Below are 24,471 nucleotides of genomic sequence, written 5' to 3'. Positions count from 1 at the left end.
TTACGGAGGAAGCATAAGCTAGGGATGAGAAAATAAAAGAAGATGTAGGCCAGGAGCTTACAGTCCCATCAGAGTTAGCCTGTACCAGCTTAAGACCTGACCCACTATTGTGGTCTAACTCTCAGTGCTTTGTTTACTCTGTAGAGCTCATTGTACCATGGGAAGATGCTGTACAAAGTGTATAAACGAGACAAGCTTGCATACACTGAACCAGCAGCCAAATGCGAGGCTGGCAGTCCTGAGCTTCCCCGGATCTGCTCAGTGGGGAAAAAGCTGTTCACTGTGAATTCACACTCATTACTGGTTTACTTTGGGAGTTGACTGTACGTGCATGCTGCTAACACCTAACTGCGTCTGTCAGTAGCTGCTTTGAGCAACCTGATTATTAAATGTAGCATAACAGAGGGAGTGGTCGGTGAGAGGCAGACCGCAGAAAACACACACCATGAGTGGCAAAAAAAATTGTGAGAAAATGAAATAAAGTTACAGAAACTGATTTTCTAAACCTGTGATAATTGCTTTTTTGACCACCTGGGGGCAGCAGAAATAATGTGTAAACACTACATTGATATATTGTCACCTTTCAAAGCAATAGTTCAACATTCTGAGAAAGATGCTTATTTTGTTTTGAATGGAAAGTTAGGTGAAAAGATTAATACCACTCTTATGTCTGTATGGTAAATATGAAGCAAGGGTCAGCAACTGGTTAGCTTAGCTTGGCATAAAGCATGAAACCAAGTTTCTTCTTGGACAAGATCAAGGCCAAGAAATAGTCCAGTTTGTTACCCCCCCATACACACATTTCTCGAAATGGACCAGGGGAACACCACAAAAATTGGCTGCAATCTGATACCATGCAATACAGAGCCAGAATCATTGATACCGCTAACCATACAGACACTGATACTTTTTATTCTTAAAAGCGGCTTATGTCCTTCCATGTAGGGGAGAGCTGTGTGTCATGATTTATGAGGTCGATAATCAGCCTGCTAAAGTATCAGCTAATGATGACCAAGTGGCAGCCTCTGAGGCTGAAAACTGAAGCTAATGCTGGCGCGCCAAAAACTGCAGTTCCTTGAATGGCCACTTGAGACTGGCTCCAGAAGCCAGTCAGTCCTAAAAGACGCTCATGTTAAAATGCCCAACTTTACAGCAGAAATAAACATGTTTACAGCCTGGTACAAAATGGTTTGGTCTATATAGCTAATTTCACCATTCACGACAACTATACAATATTAATGTAACTCGCCTGATTACATTTTATGAAGGCTTAAAGTTATGCAAATTTAAGAGTGGGGCCGCTTTGAGTGACTGGCTGTCTGCAAGGTGTCGCTATGGTCTAAGAGTTAGATTCACCCCTCACTCATCCACAGCTCCACCCTCTTGGCCATATATGGTCACTTCCGGCTCCAAAACAACAAGATAGCAATGGCCAAAATGCCAAACTTAGGGCTTCAAAATGGTAGCCCACAAACCAACTCATGATGTCATGGTAGCTATGTTCACTGTTTTATAGAGTCAATAGTCTGGATGCTGAGGCATCTCCCTCCTCCTCCCTTCTTTTCTGTTGCAACTTCAGGTTTCTTTCTTGTGTTTCATTCGTCTTTTGTTAAGCCATCACTGCAGTTATGTTTAGTTTAAACTAGTCAGGGGTACGCGCCGTGGTGTGCTGCACATGTGCAACGCGTATATTGTTTGAGTTCACACAATACGTCAACAGCAGTGAAGAGGTACAGTACACACAGTAGATGTGTTCCTGCCAACAGGGCTTTATTTACACAGACAGTACTCTTTGATGAAATACAAATCGATACAACGTGGAAGAGAGAAACTGATCCCTTTTTTGGTATTGATCCTATTGGCAGTAGAAAGAATCTTCAAAATGAAAACGTAGTATCTGTAGTATTGAAGTATAATACTATTTCTATTTCTTTCTTTTTTTTAAAGATATTTTTTGGGCATTTTGCCTTTAATGGACAGGACAGCCAAGTGTGAAAGGGGGAGAGAGGGAGGGGATGACATGCAGCAAAGGACCACAGGCTCGACTCGAACCCGAGCCGCTGCGGAAACAGCCTTGTACATGGGGCACCTGCTCTATCCACTAAGCCACCAACACCACGAGAACTATTTCTTTAAGCTAATACGATAAACTTGTTAGCAAGAAATTGCTTATTTCCACATTGGGCAGACACAGAGCAACAGTATTCGTTTGGAGTTATGTTTCTGTCCACCCAATGAATGTCAGACCAATAATCACTCTGCTTCTGGCTCTGTTTGGTCTCTCCTCACTCCTTTGGGAAATATCTGGCTCTTTAGCGGCTAAATGCTGTGACGATATCTGTGTCTGTCTGCCGTTTGGTGCTGAGCATGTAGTGTATGGCAGCTTTCTACAGCTTTTTAACAGACAACTGGCTGGAGTTGAACATGATGTTACTATAGTGGGGAGACGAAAACATTTCAGGATGGAAAATCTCAACAATGAGTTGAAACTCTCTGAAAACCTTTGTTCAGTTAAGAGGCGCTGGAGTCGGGTCTGCAGTTTGGTTTGTTTATAAACCGGAAAGAAGGCAAACTTTTGGAACAGTAAAGTGGGCTTGTATGGTTAACCTGTTACCTGCAGTTAAACTCAGATCAGTGTAGATCTGTATTGATAATAGCTGTGTGCTGGTATTGAGGAATTTGGACCAAAATTTGGTGCGCGGCCTCCTGGAGCTGTTGTGGGCCAAATTTAGTGCAACATATGTGATGAGGTGTGCTCACCCAGTCTGTCATAACATTCAAGCCAGGATTTTTCTTCAGCAGCAGATATTTATCCAGTACTCAGTGATGGGTCGACACAAAAGTGCTGCAGAGATTTTCTAAGTTGTAATTTGTTTAAAAGTCACCAGGACATTAACATGATAAATGAACTACACAGTGAGTCAGTCGAGGTGAATTAAAAGGTAAAAAGGTGACGGCTGGTTGCTCGCAGTACCTGTTTGTCCTCAGCACCACTGAGGTATTGAGTGATAGCTGCTGGAGCGGAAGGCTCTGATGGATGAGTGGCTATTGAGGAGACCTGGGAGAGAGGGGTGTGACGGCAGGGTGGCAGTTTGCCACCTGACAAAAACAACTAGCTGTTAGGATCCATCTTTATTTCTGTCACACTCATTCATAAACACATGGGGGGGGGGGGTGTTTTTAGTTTCACCTCGCTAGCATTTGGATGTGGGACAGATAACAACAGTCTCAAGTCTCAGTCTCTTTTCGTATATCTAAATTTAAATCTATGGATGACCAAAAAGGTCAAAAATATATGACAGACATATTTAAGAATAACAGTGGTTTACTTGCTTTAGGTGTTTGTAGCCAATACATGTAGGTTTTCTGAGATGATATATCTTTGAGGTCAGCTGTATTAAATGCCTACCATACACTAAAAGACTTTGAAAACACAGAAGTGTGACACACTCTCACATCTAAAGACAATTTGCGATTTTACTCACGCTCGAAGATTTTGCAAAGACTGTGCAGGGTCTCTATTTGCAAGACTACAACTAGACTCTTTTTGAGATTATTCCCCATCCTGCTCCTGGTGGAAAATATTACACCAAACTCCCTTTAAGAAATATGACATATTAACAATTCCTTACGTGCCTGCAAAAACACATAACTCCATACAATAAAAGGTGTCATATTCACAATGGTTGGTTGGCTGTGCTATTTTAGTGGGATTAGACTGTGGGACTAAGAGGCAAACCCTTTCAAAAATTAAAATTACGTATTACAATAAGTGCTGATAGGTGGATCAGATACATGCTGAATTTAACAGAGACTCCACAACCCCACCCGTTTCTCCTCCTTTTCCGCAGTCCAAGAGAACCAAGACTCCCCTCCATGTTTACTGTCTACTTTGTTTGCTACTTCCTGTTTGTTGCTAGAGAGAGTTATTGGCTATTGACGTCATTGAACTTCAGTATTTGTAGAGCCAAGACTAAAAACATACAATAGTATTGAACGTGTAATTTTGTTGAAAGAGACTGACCTAAGACAGCTGGGACTGAGTTTTATGACCACCTTATACCAAATGATCAGGATAATGAACCAACTAAGGTAACACTCTCATGATTTTATTCCGACATTAGCAATTTGTCTGCGACTGTGAAATTGCTTGAAAAGTCATTTAGTGTAAGGCCCGCATTAGTTGTACCCAAAAGATTCATAGATCATTAAGTAAAAAAAATGGAGGAATTAATAAGTCCCCAAAGTCTATCAACTCTGTGGAGGTGAGAAAATAAGCAGAGTTTGAACTTGTCTCTGCACTGTCTTCGAAGAAAGATTGCCTGAAACTGTCAACATCCTCATTTGAACAATAATCGTGTCTACAGATGACTTTTCATCCTACCTTTGAGCGTGCCTGTACGGCTATTAACATGTTTGCCTGCAGATGACATGGGACGACATGTTGTACAAACTAATTCATTTCAGTGTAGCCCACCTTCATGCAAAAGCATTCCTCACAACCTGGCAACTCAAATGAAAAAAAAATGCTTAGAACTATGAAGCACTGTGAGATGATGTATTAACCATTAATGAACGTGTTAGCATTCAGCATTTAACGTCTCATCTATCGATCATCTCTGATAATGACATACGCTCGGTGCCAAAGCAGGGAGAAGATTGAGAGTGGGTGCTAGTGGAAGAGCTTTAGGGATCTAATTTAGCTGTGGGTGTGATTCTAGCGTGATTAGTATTTATATGACACATCATCCACATTAGGCAGTGCTTCCCTGTTCCACATGCCACTCTTGATCTTCTTCTCTCCTCCCCGTTTCAAAGGCATGGCACAATGGTGATGGGCACCATCTGGCACTCACTGTTGGCACGAGTTCGGCTCTGTGATTATTGCCAAAAAGCATGAACAAGGGTTCTTGCTCTCCCTCTTCTCTTCTCTCGGTGTGTCTCTCTCCTTTTTCATCTGTTTCACACCCAGCCCTGTATCTGTCATTTCTTCACACAAACAAACTCCTGGGTGGATGGATACACATTTGTAAGGACATATAAGAATGTTACAGTTTCACATCTCCAGTGAATGGTCTGAGACGAATGTGGTTTTTAGATGTATGCACTGCGAACACTTCACACGCCACTGTGCCTGCTTTTTTTTTTTTTTTTTGGTAACTGTCGTGCTGTCAGCGGTGCAAGAGGAAAAACAGAGTATACATAACAAATAATACTCGTCATTTCTGTTTTCTTGTTTTCTCGCTGTGAAAATCTTGTGCTCCTGCTGGCTGAGTATTTCGTCTGTGTAGTTTGGTATGAATGAGAGTGATGCCGACAGTGTATTTTCTCCCTCTCCCCTGTGAGGCGCCTGTTGCTCCGTGGCTCAGCCCTGAAGTAAAGATGGATTACTGCAGAAGAACTGCCTGCCCTGCCCTTTACACATTTCACACACACCACTTCTCCATTATCAGCCTCATCCATGGGGGAAAGCGATGCGTGTGCGCACGCACGCACGCACACACACACACACACACACACACACACACACACACACACACACACACACACAGGTCTGAAAGCTCTGACAGGGTTGTTAGCAAAAGGTCAGAGTCAAGAATCTGACAAATCTTTCTTTAGAGGAACGAAACCTCTCATATCCAGTTAAACTGAAAATACACCAGCTCTTATTTTCCTCTCTTGTGTCTTTCAGTCGGTTTCTATTTATCTCCGTCTTTCTCTGTTTCTCTTTCTCTGTATTTTTGGTTTCAGGTACACGGTGAGGAGGAAATCTGTCTGGATCTATTTCCTGTCAGATATGGACAACCTGGCGATTTGAAATATCACAGAAAAGCAAATCCAGGCTCTGCAGTCTGCAGATTATCCTGATGTTGTTTGGCTGGAGAGACTTAACCCCAGGGTTCAATCAGTGCATTATTGACTGAGCTAGGTAGTTTTTGAGTATTTGCTGTCTAAGATTTATAAAGGTTATTTTTTTCTTTAAAGCATAAACACTCTACAATATTATGGATGTATTTGTTTTAGATAGTTCATCTTAAGTTCATCATATGAACTCTCGTTTTGATACTTTTTTTTCCCTCAAGTTTTCAACAAAACCAATTCAATGTGTTTCTGTAATGTAATTACATCTATATGCCACTTTATGCCTCTATATATGGCCCACGTTTCCCATATGCAACCATATCTAGAAATAAGACAATATGCTTTGGAGGAAGCAAAATGTAATCCAGATTACATTTTCAACAAAAGTGGAAACAGAAAACTTTTCAACTCCTTCCCTCTGTGCTGCTGTCACAAAGACAACAGTATCGCTTTCCATTTCCTCACAGCATGGAAACTACCAACAACACAGACGGACTGTATTTTGTTTTCCACAGTGACTTTGGTTGTCCCGGCAGACTGCCCATATTTTCCGGCTCATAATTCTGATGTCCCAACAGTCCAAAAAATGTACCACTGGACCAAAAGCCCATTTGTCCGACAGCCTGGTATCCCTAAACCAAAGCACAAAGAAAAACTGAGAGAAACTGCCTTTTGGAGCAAAGCACATTTGTTTTCAGGATTCCAGGCTGTTGGACATACGGCCTTTTGGTCCAGTGGGTCATTTTTTCGACAATTTGGGTGGCATTGTGAGCCATCAGAAAAACGATGTGACATTGTTCCATCTACCATTTCCACTACTGGGTATTATAATACTTACACTAAAACTCTTTGGTAACTGTGGAAAGCTACTGAAGAGAACAAAAGCGCGATCCTGTTCCTGTTTCCTTTGCTTTAAAAGTCATTTGAGTTTACCTTATTAACGTTTAACCAAAACCATGATTTTTTCCCTAATCTCAACACAAGTGTTTCTCTTTCTTGAACCTAACCACACATGTTCTCCATCCACCCCAACAACCTACCTATGAATTATGTGACGCTTCCTACTTTTGAAGCAAGCACACAATGGCCAACGCATTCTCAACTTGTCAACTACCGTCGCTTTGTCAGTGGACATTTCATCAAAATATATAGTAATAATATCTATGCTTGTTACATGCATTGTGTCTTTTCAAAATAAACTTACGCTCTCACAGGAAATGTACAGTTTCTGCTCGTTACATGCATTCAGTCTTTTTCAAAATAAACTTACAACGTTGGCTGAACACTTCCTTTTAAGGTTAATTGTCATCCGCGTCTGATGCTGATGTCAAGTGAAAATGCGAGGATATTTGACAAGTTGTGTCGTTGCCTGTTGTCTCTAAAACTGACACACCCGAAAAGTTGCCTCTGTGCATGGTATGGTGGTGTTTGACAAGCTGGGAGTGAGAACAAGCTGAAATTGTACGAGCTGCAACCACGTATGCACATGCATCCATGTGTTGCCTCATTTGCCAATCTTTCCAAAGAATCTTGGGCAAGAGTGTGAATGCATCTGGGAGTTACAGAATATGTGTTTATTCAATAAATCACTTCCACTGCCCACCCCCTGCCGCCACTGGCATGACCACAATGCCAAATGTCAGTCTCCTTAGGCAAAAACTGTGATCACCAAAGGTTGTGGAAATTTTTGTGGACTGACCGATTGACAGAGCAAGCTATATAATATAATATAATATAATATAATATAATATTGTATGCTATTGTAAGCTGGCCAAAGCAGCTGCCTGCTTTGGCCAAAAACTACATTATCAGAGTGGTGAGAGTTAACCAAACTGTAAAGTTGCTGGACAAACAATTACCTGAAAATCAATATAAAGCTCTGTAAAGCTGAGGGGAGCTGCAGATTCAGCTGATAATTCTCTGCAGGTTCATTACTACGTATGACCCCTTTCATATTGTCATATTGTTTTCAAATTTTCATTAGCACTGACTACTATTGTTACGGAAAGATCGTGGTTAAGGCAACTGGAACAGTCTCATGCATGAGAGTCAGTCTCTCTACCTGCTTATCCACCACCCTGACCTCCACATCTTAACTTTCTTTGTAAAGGACAAACTACTTTCTGCACTAAGACTGAACTGCACTGAATGTACATTGTGAAGGGCAGAACAGTCCAATACAAACAACATTTCTATGGATACCTGGCTGCCTGATTTGTTTTTTTAAAAGTTGCTTTTAAAATTCATATTATGTCTTCTATGTCTTTCATACACACGCACACACAAACACACACACACACACACACACACACACACACACACACACACACACACACACACACACACACACACACACACGTATATTTTTCTGTCAGTGAAATGTATACTCTGTTCTATTTCGTCTTTCTATCTCTTTTGCTTTGTTGCTTCTTCAAATACAGATGCACTTTCCCTCTCCTCCCTTCTCTTAACCTCTGTATTTCCCTGGGAATTCATTTTATATTCTATTCAGTCAGGTCTTTTCACTGCCTGTTATGATAATGGCAGAGAATTGTCAATGTTTAATGAATGGCTGGAGGCTGGATACAGGTTCAGAAATATCCCTGTGACCGTTAACATGAGAAGTTCATCTATAATTTGCTCACACATCACTGTGTTTCAGAGGAACTCAGCAGAATGTGCACACACCGAGGCACAGATTTATTCTGGACAAGTTTCTGCTCATTTGCACACTGTATGTTATAGTGCAGATGTTGGTTTCCCTGAATAAACTGTGCACAGAAACACCTCGGGTTCTGCTTCATTTGGCCGTGGAAGGGAAAGCAAAGCTGTAAGCAGCTGCCGAGGCAATCTTTCCTCCTCACCTCCTCCCTGACGCTCCTCTCACCCCTCTTTCCTGCTGCTCCTACACCCAATCCGGGGCTGTGAGTTTGCACCACTTCCCCTCATCCCCATTTAGGTGTGAAATGTATTTATATTCAAAGCGCAGAAAAACGGAGGGAAGGGGGGGGGGGGGGGTTAGCGGAGGAAGTGACACAAGCAATCTACTGGAAAAGGCGCCTCTTTCTGATGTCTGTAAAGTACCGTATTCCTCCGGATAAAACCAGGACAATGAGGAGCTGTCAGTAGCTATAGGCCAGTGTTGGGACCATGTGGAGAGTATTTGAATTGGACTGCTATGCCCTTCTGGGCCACATGAGAAAGTGAATCAAAGGCAGTGAAAGGAAAAGTGAGCCCAAGCTGAGGAGTAGCACTCCAGAGACGGGGAAGTAGACAGAAGCACATTATAGAGGGCAGGAGTAGTGTGAATGAGGGCTCCATGCACCGCAGCCCACTGCTCTTAACACTGACTTGAGTGACAGCAAAGACACTATACATTGTTCTTACTAGATTCTCCACTTTGGAGTAAGACTTCATATTCCCTCGACTCAGACACACAAAGAAGCTGCATATTATTTCCCTGAACAGTGAATTTTATAACGCAATCACTTAATTCCCCCTGAAACTCATCAGGCTATATTACACAGCCTGTTTAACCATGCAAGATGTGCAGCGCTGCTCCATCATGGGGATCTATCGGACAAATGTGTCTGGCAGCCATCCTTCACCCGCGCCGAGCCAACGGTGAGATGTCTCCAGGTCTCCTTTAACACTATTATTACTTTTTAAAATCTTTTAAAGCCGCTGTGATTAATTTTTAATGTGGATGAATATTTCACTGCACACTAGAGTTTAAAAAAAAGGAAGGAGAGTGAATGAGGGATACACGGTGAGAGAAAAAAAAAAAAGTTGGAGCTATTGAGATGCATTAAGAGTCATCCCAAATTCCTTCCCAGTGCCCAGTCTGCGGAGTCTCTTATGCTCCACCAACTCACTCTCTGGTCTATTGCAATCGAAGGACAGCGTGCGAGTATCCGGCCCCGTCATGCGATGTTGTGTCAGTGGAGATGTGTGTCAGGAAGCGCTGATTCATGATGGGTGTGTGGTGAGAATGGCGAGTGATGAGTTGTTTCTGTAGGCGCTGTCACAAAATGTTCGTCTCAAGCCCTCCCAATGGATCAGTCTGCGGCCCTCGTCCTACGAGTCTTGGAGACTCCGTAGAGGAATCCTCCACCCTACCACCACCACCACCACCACTGCGCCTGGCATGCATATTCATATCGCTGATGTGAAGAGGCATTCATTGACAAATAGGATGCTTAAAAGAGTCTGCACAGACTGTGAATGAGAGGAACAGAGAGAAAACAATGCGAGTGTGAAACGAGGCCACAGTACAGATATCAAACAAGCGTGAGTGGCATCCCCAAAGATAACAGTCGGCTAGCAGGAAAGAGAGAAAGAGCAAGAATGCTTCCTCAGCAAGCTTTTCCTCAATTATCTGCTGTTCAGCGAAGGCGATGACGGATTGTGTTTGGGAAAAAAAAAGAAAAAACTCTTAGTGGACTCATAGTTTAGCTGAAAACGTATGGTCCGGAGAGTCATTAATCCATCTCAGAGCAGCAGCCCATCGAGCTCCTCCAGCGAAATGCGTGATCGAGCAATAGACAGAGCAGTAGCAGAGATAAAGCAGCACAGTACAGATCTGATTAGGCTGCCGTCTCCGCAAACTCCTCGGGGATTAAGCACAACAGTTCCTTGTTAGACCCTACTTTGTTCCGTACGGCACATTCGCCATTAGCAGAAAGGAAAATCACAACTGCACTCACTAATTAACACTTGTGCACGACCACACAATCAGATTCACGTATTAACATGCAGTTAATGTGCCACTGGTGCCGGATAAATAACATCAGATACATCATGCATTATTCTTCATGTAATGTGAGACCCTTAAAAACCAGAACAAATGAAGCGTTATGAGTGTTGGTTGAGTACAAAATGTTCAAAATGTTACATTCTGTAGCCACTAGTATTTACATTTGCATGCTTTAAGTGTCATTAGCATTTTTACATAAGCTCTGCTCTGAAAGATGTCCTGAGCGACTGGAGAACAAAGCTCCGTGTGCAAACACACAGTGACACAATAGTTGTGTGTCATAATAGTTTTGTACTTGACATATCAATATTTTTTTTCTTAGACTTTTATTTGTCTAGAATTTTTTAAACTAATGTTTGCAATTTCCTGCTATTCCCCCTTTTTGAATAGATACAATAGATTTTCCCCTTTTTTGTTTGATTAAAATAAAAAAAAACAACTAATCAAATAAAACAAAAAAAAATTACATGTCTGATATTATCATACAGACTTTAATTCATGCACAAACACGTTCAAACTAAATATTGATGTTTTTCAGTGCATTTTTTTTTTTTTTTTTTTACAACTAATGGAAATATTCGCCATGTATTGTGCACAATTTTAAACAAACAATCACGACTTACATGATTTCTTTGAAAGCTTAAGGATTACCAATAAAATTTAAAACTCCATTCAATTATTTATTTATTCATTTTTTGGCCACTTGGGGGCAGTACAACAAGCTGTACACATAATAGCCCTTTTTAAATAGGAATTGTGTAAATTTGCAGGAAAGCCCAATCAGTTTTCTTTCAGCATTGGCAGTATAAAAACAAAATCGGGCAACAAAATGTGTAGCTCAGCGTGTGACGTAAATAGTGACGTACTCCGAAGGAAGCTGCGGCTAATCAGTCCTTCGGTGATTCTCTCCTTCCTAAGTTGGCCTGTCCTTCACCGTCCCCGTCATTTGACAGTTAATGGCCTCTTCGTTTGCGAGGGCAAGGAGGGCGCGCAATTCTTTGTCTTCCCAGTTGCTCATCTTTACAGTGTCTGTCAGGTTTGCGTTTCCCTCTTGCTACTAGCTGCTCGCCTGCTATCAGCTGTTTCCTGTTTATCCACCGCCAGTGGGTCGCACGTGAGGCGTCATCAACAGCTCCTCCCACAAGTCATCAACAGCCCCTCCCGTGGCGGAAGGGCACCTCGTTCCTTTTAAACCAAAAAGGTCCCGCCAGTACGTTAACCCCTACACGGCGGAAAATTGGGCACCTTGGATCAACTTGCCAATCCATTTCTGTGTGACTAAACGCTCGCAGCTTGCCGGCAAAACTGCCCAACATTCGCGGAAAATCTGGCAGTGTAAAAGGGGCTAATGTCGACATTAGGGAAAAGCGAGTATATCATTACTTTTATCTGTGTCTGTATCTGTCCTTTGACTGGGCGGGGTTACAACCAAAATTGGGCAGAGTTTAAAAGGAAAAGGGTGGAGGCTAATCAAAGCTGTTTTAAAACCTGAATTTGATATGGGTTGATCAGAAGATCAAAAGGATGAAAACTATTTACAGAGGAGCCTCAGAATTGAACTTTAGACCTTTTTTTTTTTTTTTCTTTTTTAAATCACAAGAGGAAGAGATTGAACACAGCTACACAAAGTACAGATACTGACTCAGATGATACCTGTTAGTACATTATCCGTAACGTATGCTTGTCTCATTCCGAAGATTTGGCTCAACCCTATGACATCACCTGATGATGTTAATAAGGTACTTGTTAGCAACTGCTGCCTATTTATACATCCAGCAGACACGGGGCAACATTAGCATTCATTTGGAGTCATTTTGGTCTCCGCTCTCCACCAACCCCTGAGGGAAATATCTGTCTCTTTAGCTGTTACATACTCCACTCTAGAGGTGGGTGACCAACGTCTTCTATCACTGTATATGTAATTTTATATTACGGCAACAGTATATATCAAATACAGTAATTGTTCTGTACATTCAGTAAAGTAAAGGTTTAAAACAACCATACCATATCAATAACTGTACCATTTCTATTCTTCTTAGTCTTTTATTGTTCGGCTACTTACTGCTCATCATGGTGATAATGGGTACAATCACTGATAATTGTCTCATCCCACACTGTGCCACAGTAGCACCACATTGTTACAGCTATATGTGCAATAACAAGAGAATTGAAGCAATTGTTTAAAAGTAACACAAAAGTTAATTTTCCCTAGTAACTTATTACTTTTATGTGTAGTAATTGGTAAAGTAATTCATTTACTTTTGAGAGAAGTACGTAGTAACTGTAACTAATTACGCAACTTTAATTAATAACTAGTAACTATATAACTATAATGAAAAACAGCAGTGTGCACAACTCCAAAAATCTTGGCCAATATAAAAAAGGTGCTCCATACTGGCAAAGATCATATAGTCACAGACGCATTTCAGCTAGAGAGACATCATCAGTGTCATCAGGTGTCCATATGTTTTTGCTTATATTCAATACGTGAATTCTACTGCGAACTACACAACCGTATCTTTGTCTGTATATGTAATCATGTATTTGTTTACATCTCTGCCTGCTGTAGTCGAAAACAAATGATATGAGAGCTATGAGAGTGAACCTAACCATTAAAGCTGTGTGGCCAGAAACCAAAACAAGGAGCTGAAAGTCACTTAGAAGGGAACTGCAGAGTTAGATAATAATATCTGTGGCTTCATAACTTCTGTATGAGCAACCTCTTTCACATTAAATGTTTGATCTACTGTCAATGTGAAAATATTGATTAAAGTAGCTTTAAAATGCAGTTGTGTGACTTTAAATTTACTCGGGTCAATTTTTTACTCATTGGGAGAGGACGAAATTCTTGCATGAAAATGATTTCCATTTTTTTCTTAATATATTGCTGTCTGAGCTCTTCAGCTAGATTGATACTGTGTGATGTGCTGAGCTCTGCTTTTCTTTGAGGGCTAAGACTTCTTCAAGAAGCTTTTTAATTGATGGAATCTGTCCTGTCAGATTTTATGGCTTTTCCATCACTCACTCCTTTCCGGGCTTCACTTTATCTTTTTTTTTTCTTCTTCCTCCAACACCTTCCTCTATTGCTGCCAAATTCTCCTTTTTAGACTCAGCTCAACTTGAGCCTCAAAGAAAAGAAAATCTCCTCCCCTCTAAAGCAGGAAAATCCTCTTGTCACACATGAAAGAAGCATGTCGACTCGACAGCTCGATTGAGCGATAAGTCCTCATCTGACCATAAAACAGTGGCTTGAGACGTCAACTGAGCAGTGAAATATTAAGTCTAATATTTCTCACGTAACTCTCAGCCATCATCTGTATTCCGTATTCCCTTTCTTCAAGATGAGATACTATCTCTGCTTCACACAGACATTCCTGAGCAGTAACCCTCACTGTAATATTCTAATCTTTCAAGATGAAGCTGTATTTAGTTTCTGAATGAATCATTTTCTTTACAGGCTCCTGCTCCCTCTGCTCTCTTTCTCTTTTCTCATTTCTAAATCTCAGATCTTTTCTCACAGATCTTTTTTTTCCTCTCTCTTATCCTCAACTGTCTTTCTCCTCATCCTCCCCCACTGTCTTTCTTCCTCTTCTCTGTTTCTTGATTGAGGAGGTTTGCATGCACACTATAAATAAATTACTGAAAATAACCAGATTAGAATGAATCATTTATGCGCTGTACAGTAATTTAAACTTGAGCAATAATTGAATTTGTTTGACAATCAGGTTAATGTCGAGGATGTGTTGTAGCTACAGGAAACACCTTATTAAAGTTGCCGAGTAATAAATAATAAATGAGTGAGTAGGTGAGTATGCACAATCAAATCACTGAGAGCAATCAGTCTAGGAAGTATGCATGGCACATTTCACAGCTCCAGTCCACAATTAAAGAGACTGATGATGAATCTTGGCCCGTTAATTGGGTTACGCTTCCTCAGATTTATGACATAATTTGACATAACCCCTCTGAGGTGTTTACATGAGAGTTTAAATGATCAGAGTGCTGCACTAACCCTATAACGCCATTTGTTTCTGAGACAAGATCAATAATTACCTGACAAACCTATTGCATACAATCTGGCTCATGCTAACTGCCCCCTAGAGGATTATCAGTGTAATGCAGGAAGTTGGAGGTCCTAGTTACCAAATTCAAGATGGCCTCCTTGTTGCACATGATTTATAAAGTAAGTCACTTTTCAAAAACTGAGGAAAGTTGAGGTAAGATCTGTATTTTTAACCAAAATTTCAAGCAAAATTTGCTTAATTGAAGGAGCTTTATTGTTGTGAAAATGTTTGTATTAAATATGATACAGTAGACAGTGCATTGTTTTTATAGATTTGAAGGTCAAACACTCTATCAATTATTTTGACAAATATAATTGCTTATAATACAATTTATAATATATACTGAAGTAAAATACGCTATAAAAAGACAGCAATAAATCATAGACTGCAATAAAAAAAGGACATAGCCAGGGTGATGTCACCCATTGGTTTGTGGACTCAAGCCTCAAGTTTGGCATTTTGGCCGTCGACATCTTGGATTTCTGAAGTCAGAAGTGACAATATTTGGACAAGAGGGTGGAGCTGTGGAGGAGCGAGCTGGATCTGACTCATATACTTTAGTGATGTGGCTGTGCCCTTTAAGATGCAAGTTTAAGCCTTAATAAAATGTAGACAGGTGAGTTATAAAATTCACTCTGTGTACAGTTTTAATAAATGTTGAAATTAGCTATAGAGACCAAAACTGTTTTTGTACCAGGCTGTAAACATAACAGCAGCAATAAACATGTTTATTGCTGCTGTTATGTTGGGTGTTTTAACAGTGGGGTCAGTGGGGATTGACTGGTTCTGACAGCCAGCCTCATGTGACCAGGCCTGGAGGTTGCCACTTGCGAAAAATAAATAAATCAATGCAGAAAAATGCAACAGATCAATATATTTAAAATATGCAAATGTATACATATATAATGTAAATGTAATATAGATACAGAACACACATGTAAATAAAATCTTATGTAAAATATTATTCAAACATAAATAAAGAAAATAGGAAAAGTATATTTTTCTTTTTATGAAAAAGCACAATTGATATAAATTAATTGTTGTAAAAGCTGGATGTTTAATATATATTACAGAAAGGAAATCATTTGTGCAAATCAAAATTGCATATGTGCCTGTGGCTAAGGAAGTAAAGTGAGCCCTCCACTAATCAGAAGACTGCTGGTTTGAACCCAAGCTCCTCCAGTCCGCATGTCAAAGTGTCCGTGGGGAAGATACTGAACCCCAAATGTCTCCCGATGGTTGTGCCATCGGTGTGTGGAACTGAGTAGCAGGTGGCACACAGTGTATAAATAGCTGAATCTTGTAGTGTAAAAGTGCTTTGAGTGCTTTACAAGAGCAAGTCCATTTACGATTTTTTAATTCTGTCTGAAGTTTTAATAAACATCACCATTTAAAAAAAAGGTAGATATAGCATTTTCAGTGACTTATTTCATGCGTCAGGCTCTCCAGGTTTAATCCAGAGATAATCAAATAATATTTGTGCACGTAAGCACGCCGAATGTCATCTTTCCTCTCTCCACTATTTCTTTCTCCTCTCCCTCTGCAAGATTTGCCTCTTCGACTAATAACCCCCTCCCTTTTCTCTTTGCAATTTTGACATTTACAACTAAGAGGCAGGGATTTCAATTTCATAGCAATCCACACTTTTCTTTTTGCCTTTCTTCACCCTCCTGTAAAGTGTGAAATCCTGTTTGTTAATTGATTGATTTCAATTCAAATCTCAGAGCGGAATGATTATGCAGTAACTCTGCGTGTGTGTTTGTGTATTTGACACTGGGTGCATCTGTGTGTGTAAAAGAGAGATAAGAAGAGTAAAAAAAATGAGAGGAGCAGAGGAGGAGGGAGGAAACCAAGTGGGCACACAACTTAAATCTGTGTTGTTGTTCACCTCATTAAATCTGAGAGAGAGTGTGTGTGTGATAAGTCTTAATAAATAATAACTGTGTTAAGTGATCAAACCTGCAGCGGTGTTTGTGCCAGGAGTGGCCATACTCAAAGTGCTGTGCTGTCACACAGAGCAGAACGACAATCCTAACGAGCCATAAAACTGAACTCCCAAAACTGATTTGATTCAAAATGACAGCGTGATGCACATAACTGTGTGCCGAGACACGCATTGCGCTCTCGGTGCTCACATGTAAAGCAAGTGATAAATATGCAGAAATTCTCACTCGCAGGAGGACACATCAATCCGCATACCTGTAGATGATGCAGGCGCAGTCCCTGCAGGTCCCACAGTTCTCAATGTCCTGTCCGGTCCTGTATGAATGTCTTCTGTTGAAAAGCACAGAGATGACATATCAGGGGAAAAAGAGTGACGGTTTGTGTGTGTGTGTTTGTGTGAGCCCGCAAAGACATATTCAGGTTATCGTTTCCCTTGTTGAATCGTATTTCTGGCACACACACACCCCTGCAAACACACCAATATAATCTACTCCGAAATCACCCCTGATCATTTTTTAATGAACGATACCCCTTCCAACAGGCTCCGGCTGTTACGTAAAACCATGAGTCACTATATCACTCCAGGCATAAAACAATGCTTATGAGGTAAAAGTCAAGTCTGCATGCATTAGACTGAGCCCCATCACTGAATTCTTATACTGGAACACGCAAGATATGTCACTTTATTAGACAGAAGGCCGTGCAGTCACATGTTCTGCAAAGCATAGAGCTGGCATTAGTGTTAAGAGTGTGATTTGGATTACACTGCTCAGATATCAGTCAAGCCTTTCCATGGATTCATAGACACACATCCGTCCATGTCTTCTGCGTCCTATCCAAGAGTTCTCTCATCCCCACATCATGTACTATTTTGGTGTGATAAGGCGGGAGAAATTACTAAGCAGCTTACGATGTAGGAAGCAGATTAATTAAAGACTTGATGAGAATGGTAAAGGGTTTACACTAAGAGGCATGGCGCATCTGAAACCACCAACATGATAACATCCAAATACTGATTTCTATCTATCCCCGCCTGCTGCATACATGCATGAGGAAAGAGCTGCTGCGAAATGGGTGCAAACCAAACCGCTCCCTGTGGTCTGACATGACATAAATCCTCCAGCAAATCAAGGGTTGAGATCGAGAGTTGCATGACTGACATGAGACTTCATAAAAATAACTACAGACGCTCCCCAGCCTTCTGTCAATCTAGTGTTTCTTCCTCTCTTTCTGTTGCTGTTTTACCCACTTCTGCCTCTCTTGCCTTCTCATTCTCACCAAATTTACATTGTGTTGTGTCCGCCCGGCTTTGTTGCCAAAGTATTTACAACGCTTACAATGCTGGGATTGGCTATAAATAGAGGAGCTGCATCACAGCAAAGCTTAGGCACAACGACCATCTATCTGTAATTTTCACAGCACATGATGCAGCGAGGTTATTACCGCTGGGTTGAGGATATTCCCTTTTTGAAGAATATTCAGCCTGTAACAACCCACTTGTCTACCCAACTTCAGGAGAGAGAAGACAATTTTTTAGTGCAAAGCTATGATCGCGTTATAATGTGTGCCTCTTCTTTGTTTTGTGTGCGGAGAGAAACACATTCTCACTTGAGAAATTAACTGTCTGGGAATAAAACAGCAGGCACTTAGGCTACATGCTGACATTTACTTTCCAGGTCTCCAAAATACCAGGCGCTCATAATTTAGGCAAAGTTCTGCTGTTTGTTCTTCTCTCTTTCCCCATCTATCTATCTATCTATCTATCTATCTATCTATCTATCTATCTATCTATCTATCTATCTATCTATCTATCTATCTATCTATCTATCTATCTAAAGCGAAGACTGACTATTGAAGTTGGCCACAGATCACCAGATGGCTTTTCACACGTCACTTGGCCCTGGGCTGAGAGGGCCCGTTAGCCCTGGGTTTACAGCTCCATTAGCCTACGGCTTCCAGTCATTTCACATTTACAACTTCAAATGTGGGATAGCTCCTCTTTTGGCCCAGGGCTTTCACACAACATTTAAACCCAGACAAACCCCTTTCAAACCCCTTTGGGCTATGCAACATTTCACAGTACTGTTAGCGCTACCTTTGAACACCACCTTGGACATAAGTTGTGAAAAATAATACTGAGGTTTTGGGTGATCTGCCCTATGATGTGAAAAGTTTTAAACCTTTCAAATGTGGATTGTGTTGTGAAAGTTGACCCAGGAACAGTCTTAGCAAAGTTAATACTCGGGCTAATATATGTGAGCGTGGAGCCTTAAACTAAACCCCACTCTAGAGCTGAGGTTATCCTTTGACTTTTCAAAGTTAGCACCAGAAACACATGGTTAAGATCATTTTGTGTGAATTCAGTCTCCAACAGTTCTCACATCGGTTCAGTAAGGATGCGCTTGTTTCATTGTCCAATATAAGTGTTGCAACACGGTTACTGTGTGCCTAAACTGTGTGCAGTGAGCTCTAGAAGACATTTCAGTCCTTAACATTCCTGGAAAACAGCCCAGCATTAAAAAACACAAGAGGCTGCATTGGTGTGGGTGTGTTGTTTCAGGTACTGGTGAGAGAATAAAACACAAACCAGAACAGGCAGTTTGAGTCGAAGATCCATGAATATGAAGGCTTATCAGAAGCCAAAATACTGAACAGCAGTGTATAGTACTATGAGACAGTATCATAACGATCACGGGTTAAAAAAACAGTAAAAATACGTAGTTCATGTTACAAAGCAATTCATATAAAAATATGAATATTTACTTGCAAGTATTTGATTGGCCACAGCAGCAACGAGCTGAGTGACGTCTCATAGCAACCCTGCATTTTTTTGCCGGAGCACTCTTGGCACCTCCATTGTGTCGATGGGCTGGCCAAAGTCGGTCTAAACATGGCCTTAGGTCAGTCCAGGGCTAATTAAATGCAAGTATGAAAAGCCTTTAGAGCAACTAATGTCAGTGGTGGCATGTTTATGATTTTATAATAATATTGGAGGCATGCTATTATGTAATGTAATATGTATTATGACCTGATGAAGGTCTGATTGAGCTTAAAATATTGACTGAAATAGATTTGTGGTGTGGAGTTAGTATGCAGGTGTTACCTCTCAATTCCTACAATGTAAACTGCCGACCAAAATGAAATATTGCCTCACCCGTCTCTCTCGGCTTCCTTCTTCTCAAGGTCTTGAATGACATCCAGCAGGACCTTAATGGTGTTCTGGCTGGTCTCCAGGACCCCCTCCAGGCTGTGGAGCTGCGTCTGCAGGCTACGGATGTCGTGCAGGGGTCCATTGGGACCCAGGAGCTTTTCTGTCACCCTGGATGGGTCCAGTTTACACCTTGCCCCAGACACCAACCCTCCCAGAATTTCCTGGACCTGTCTTAGTGTGTCAGCCTGGGTGGCAGTCAGGGGCCCAGCTGAAGGCCGCTCCCCAGAAGCAGAGCAGCCCCTGGCTCCAGAGCAGCCCTGTTGGTTTGGAGGGAGAGGGTGTTGACTGTTGGGGGTGTTGGGCCTGGCGTTGGGTCCTGAGCAGAGCATTTTGTGTAGCGCCCCAAGCTGAGCCTGGGCTGAGCTGAGACAGCTGGACTTAAAACAGGCCTTGGCAGGAGAGGAGGGAGAGGACTGCTTCTCTCCCTTCATCACAGCAACTGGCGGAGTTTGAGCTCTGTGCTTCAGAGAGCTGGCTCTCTCACAGAGCTTGGGCGAGTCTGTACATTTTATATCTTCCTTTTTCTCCTTCTCTCCGTCTTTATCTTTCTTGCTGGCCTTGCTGTCTGCCCTGAGCATGGGTGTTCGGATTGCAGGACCTGGCGGTTCACTTCCCTTTTTGCGTGGTGTGTAAGGTGGAGGTGGCGGGGGAGGAGGTGGAAGTCGAATGCCCCTCTTATCCTGAGCGTGGTAGGGCGCCTGAGAGGGGGGCGTGTATGGTGGTGCAGCGCGAAATGTGGAAGAATAAAGAGGAACAGCTTTAGTTGGTGTTGTACACAGCTGTGCATTTGGAAGAGTGGACACATATGTTTTCACAAGTGGAGGCGGAGAAGTGCAAGATTTTAGTTTGGGGACGGGGGAGGAGTATGGGGTTATGCCTGTGTTGGCAGAAGAGGTATTTTGCAGAGCTTGACATGGGATGTTGCAATGAGACACGGTTTGTATGAGAGTGGCATAGGAAGGTGAAGTGGAATTTGGGTGTGGAGCATGGTGACTAACTGAATGTGTGGTGGAGTAATATGTTATGGAGGTGCAGGACAGAGCAGTTTGAGTTACAAATGTACAGGGTGTTAGATTTGTAGGAGGTGTAGGGATTGATTCATTGTGTGTTGGCTGATGTGTTACGTTCAGGGTGGTGGTTTGATGTCTGATGGGGTCAATGGGAGTTATATTGGGGGTTATAGCTGGGGTAGGAGTGGAGCAGGTTGGGGGAGCTGATGATATGTTTGGGATAGGGGAGGTGCACTTTGGGGTGGGGCAAGAGGGCACAGCTGAGGGAGGACTGGAGCAGACAAGAGCTGTGCTGGGGGTTGTAGGTGGCGACACAACAGTATAATATGGGATAGGGTGCTGGACGACAGTAGGTGCAGAAGAAGAGCAAGGAACGGATGATGCTAAGGGTGGGGGTGGGGTGGTGCAAGCTGGCTTGGCTGGAGAGGAGCAAGGTGGTTTGGCGCAGTGTTCAGGGGTCTGTATCAGCGCTCTTGTAGGTGGAGGAGAGGTACAGTAAGGCACAGTAGTTACTTGGGTGGTGGGAGGGTCTTGAGACACAGTTGGCGATACTGGACTCTCAGATTGAATTTGCATGGAGCTGGGTGATGCTATCAGAGTTGGGGAAGCACAGGGGCTGCAAGTTTGTGTCTGGGTAGTGCAAGGTTCATGATTTGGAGGAGAGTGACAGGGCGAGTCTGTTTGTATTTGAGTGGTGCACTGTTCAGCATTCGGAGGTAGGGCTGGACGAGAGTTGGTGATTTGAATTTGAGTTGTGCATTGTTTGTCACTCAAAGATGAAGATTTATTTTGACTGTCTGTTTGACTTTGGGCGGTGCAATACTTTGAATTTTGAGGTGGGGAAGGGCTCTCAGTTTGAACTTGAGTGGTACAGAGTTTGGTATTGGTGGGTGGTGGGGATGAACAGGGGCTTTCAGTCTGAGTAGGAGTGGTGCAGTAGTGCACTTCCTTTCCAGGATCACTTGTTGTCCGATTCAGTCGCTTTCTCCTCCTGACCACTGAGGGAGTGCTGCTTCCCTGACGCTTGGGGCCATCTCGACAGGATGCAGAGGAACAGTGAAATGGCTCAGTGTTGTGAAGCACTGAAGGGGGACAGCTGTGCCTGGAGCTCTTTACCACACTAACAGCTGATTTAATGTCTGTCCTGGAGGCTTTAGATCTCCGTTCCACTGCAGTTCGATCCCCAGGCCCAGGAGGACCATTCTGATCCTTGGACCCAGGCCCTGACACATGGTTGTGCGTAAGATACTCGTCTTGAGAGTCATGTTCATCATCCCCATCCATGCCCACTGAGTCCCCAAGGCTGTGGCTACGTGTGTGAGTGGAAGAGAGGGACTGGGGCTTTTTCAGGCATGGGGAGGTCTGGATGGCTGTGCTGGTGCTCGTGCTGGGCCTGCGTGTCATTGGCAAAGTTAGAGAGTTAGTCTGTGGTGGTGCCCAGCATCGACGTGTGGGACCTGGCGTCAATGGATGAGGAGGGGCTCGGGCTAAGAAAGCAGCCACCACCTCTATAGTACTTGCCATGTCCCCACGCACAGCCCCCACCACAGAGGTTTGACCAGGTAGACTCTGAGTCCGTAGCCCATCCCTGTCCATCCATGGCTTGGGGGACCTGCTGTTGTGTTTGCGAAGAGGATGTGGGCTGTCACAGTCTGTGGCAGGCCTCTGATGGCTATTGTTTTCTCCTGTTCCACTGTTGCCACTGCTGCTGCTGCCATCCTCCAGGTCCTTGAAGCGGACCTGGTGGGTGCGGTTGCGGCGGCGCTTGAGGCGGCTCTCGATATCTGGGGAGTCTCGATTGAGCAGCACAGAGCGCACAGTCATTGTCCCGGGCAGCTTGTCCGCCAAGGTGCTCTTGCCGTTGGTTTGGCCTGTGAGCAAGTGGTTGGGCTCTTTGCTCACCATTTCTCTTGTCTCTCTCGCTCCCCCAACATCCACAGGCTCTGCAGGCAGTTTGATGTTGTGAAGGCCTAGTTGTGTCAGTGCGTCAACAAGATAAGTGATCTCCCCTTTACTATATATTCATTATAACAGTGAGAGAGCTGTACAATTGATTGACTGAGTTCCAGTGTCATCACATAACAGACTTCATAAGATAAACTTCTTTATAGGATTGTGTGCAGCTGCTCAGGTTATCACAAATCTATACACCAAGGACTTCCTTTGCAACTAAGATTGTCCTCTAGAAAGGATGGATTACCATATTCACAGTTCAAGGTGTAGTAATATTAAGCACAGCAAGTAAAAATTAAGTAAAGATCACTGTGATGAATGCTAACCTCTTTGGGTTAGCCTTTATCTTACCCTTGTACAAAAATAAATATATGCAGCATCAAATACTCTTTAAAATGAGCATGTGAGAAGTGTCAATATTCTCTCATGTCTTCTGAAATTGTGCACATTTGCCCCTTACTTCTCCTTAACTTTCCAGGGAGACGAACTCTTAAAGAGGCCAGAGAGGTTACTGGCAAATGAGCAGGGAGGAAGAAAATGCAGCCTGTCCATCCTTGCCGTGTCCATCACATTGGCTCGTCTACTTGGCGGCCCTTCCTTCTCCACCTGCTTTGTCCCCTGGGTCCTCAGGAGATTGGATGGCCAAAGTATGGGATGGGCCTGCGTACTTTCCCATAATGGCCTATCTGTTTCAACTTTTTTTTTTGTTCTCCCTCCGTTCCTTTTGATTTTATCACTCTCGCTCTTGGTTTCTTTCCTCTCTCAGCTCTTCTCTCAGTGACTCATTCTCTCATGGTTGGAGACAGCGTGAGTTCCTGAAGAGAAGACAAAGAAAGAGACACAAGGAGTAAGGGACTGTAATTGTTTCCATATTATTGCATTTCCATTGAAATACAATGTGCTCGTTCATCGGGATATTGAAGGAGGTATAAGATAGGCAGCTATTTTAAAAATGCATGAGAGCGGGGTCAGCGCAGGAGGGAAGAAAAAAAGACATGAATTCAGAAAAAGTAATGAAAGGATGTAGGTGGCAAAAGAAAAACAGTATATAGGAAAGTCACTCAGTATATCATCAGTGATAGCAGAATATCCATAGAAAACAAGTGGAGAGATTATAATTAGGGCCTATTCACATTGGCTGAAGGGGATACTTATGGTTTATGTGCATTTGATATTCCTCTCTCTGTGATTCCCTTTTTTAATATCTAATGCCTGTCTTTTGTATGGATGCATTAACATTATTGTTTAAAGTAGCTGTGTTGTGGTAGCAGCCGTTCTGGTGGTATTCAGTGTTATTCCTGCTCCTGGGCGCACACTGTGACTGTTATTCCTCATGTGCGTGTGTCTTACAGATTTTTCTTTTCCTCCATGTTTAACAGTCTGTGGCCCTGTTATCAGTCCTTGATGATCTGCCATGGTGACATCCTTTCTGATTCATCTGGTCACTGTGTGACAGTCTGTCTGCCTCGCTGTATTTAGTAGTATGCTCTCGTCACACTGATTCCGCGGCCTGTTTTTGACGATCTACGGCCTTGATACGTATATATATCACTTCCATTTCCTGTCTGTGCCACTGGCAGTCGGGCGTGATGCTGTCATTTGCCTTACACGATCTATGGATCTGTGCCTTGTTATCTCCCTGTGATAGCCCCTGACACTGACAGGGCCGGG

The 24,471-nt window shown here is 42.6% G+C and overlaps 1 protein-coding gene across 2 annotated transcripts in view; it reads right to left on the bottom strand.

Moving 5' to 3' along the window:
* LOC125906236 (mucin-5AC) overlaps nt 1–24,471 on the bottom strand; it is a 45,654-nt gene that overhangs the window by 14,271 nt on the left and 6,912 nt on the right. The window contains exons 2-3 of one of the 2 annotated variants that reach the window (XM_049604726.1): nt 19,781–23,615; nt 16,882–16,956 (exon numbers count right to left, since the gene is read on the bottom strand). In XM_049604726.1, the coding sequence (XP_049460683.1) occupies nt 16,882–16,956; nt 19,781–22,752 (3,047 nt within the window). In that variant the 5' untranslated portion in view covers nt 22,753–23,615. The remainder of the gene's footprint in view (nt 1–16,881; nt 16,957–19,780; nt 23,616–24,471) is intronic. The other variant, XM_049604727.1, reaches the window with a different exon arrangement.

The sequence above is a fragment of the Epinephelus fuscoguttatus genome, linkage group LG18, assembly GCF_011397635.1.
Source record: "Epinephelus fuscoguttatus linkage group LG18, E.fuscoguttatus.final_Chr_v1".
Classification (NCBI taxonomy): Eukaryota; Metazoa; Chordata; class Actinopteri; order Perciformes; family Serranidae; genus Epinephelus; species Epinephelus fuscoguttatus.
Note: the sequence above shows the minus strand (reverse complement) of the source record. Positions and strands in the feature narration are given on the sequence as shown.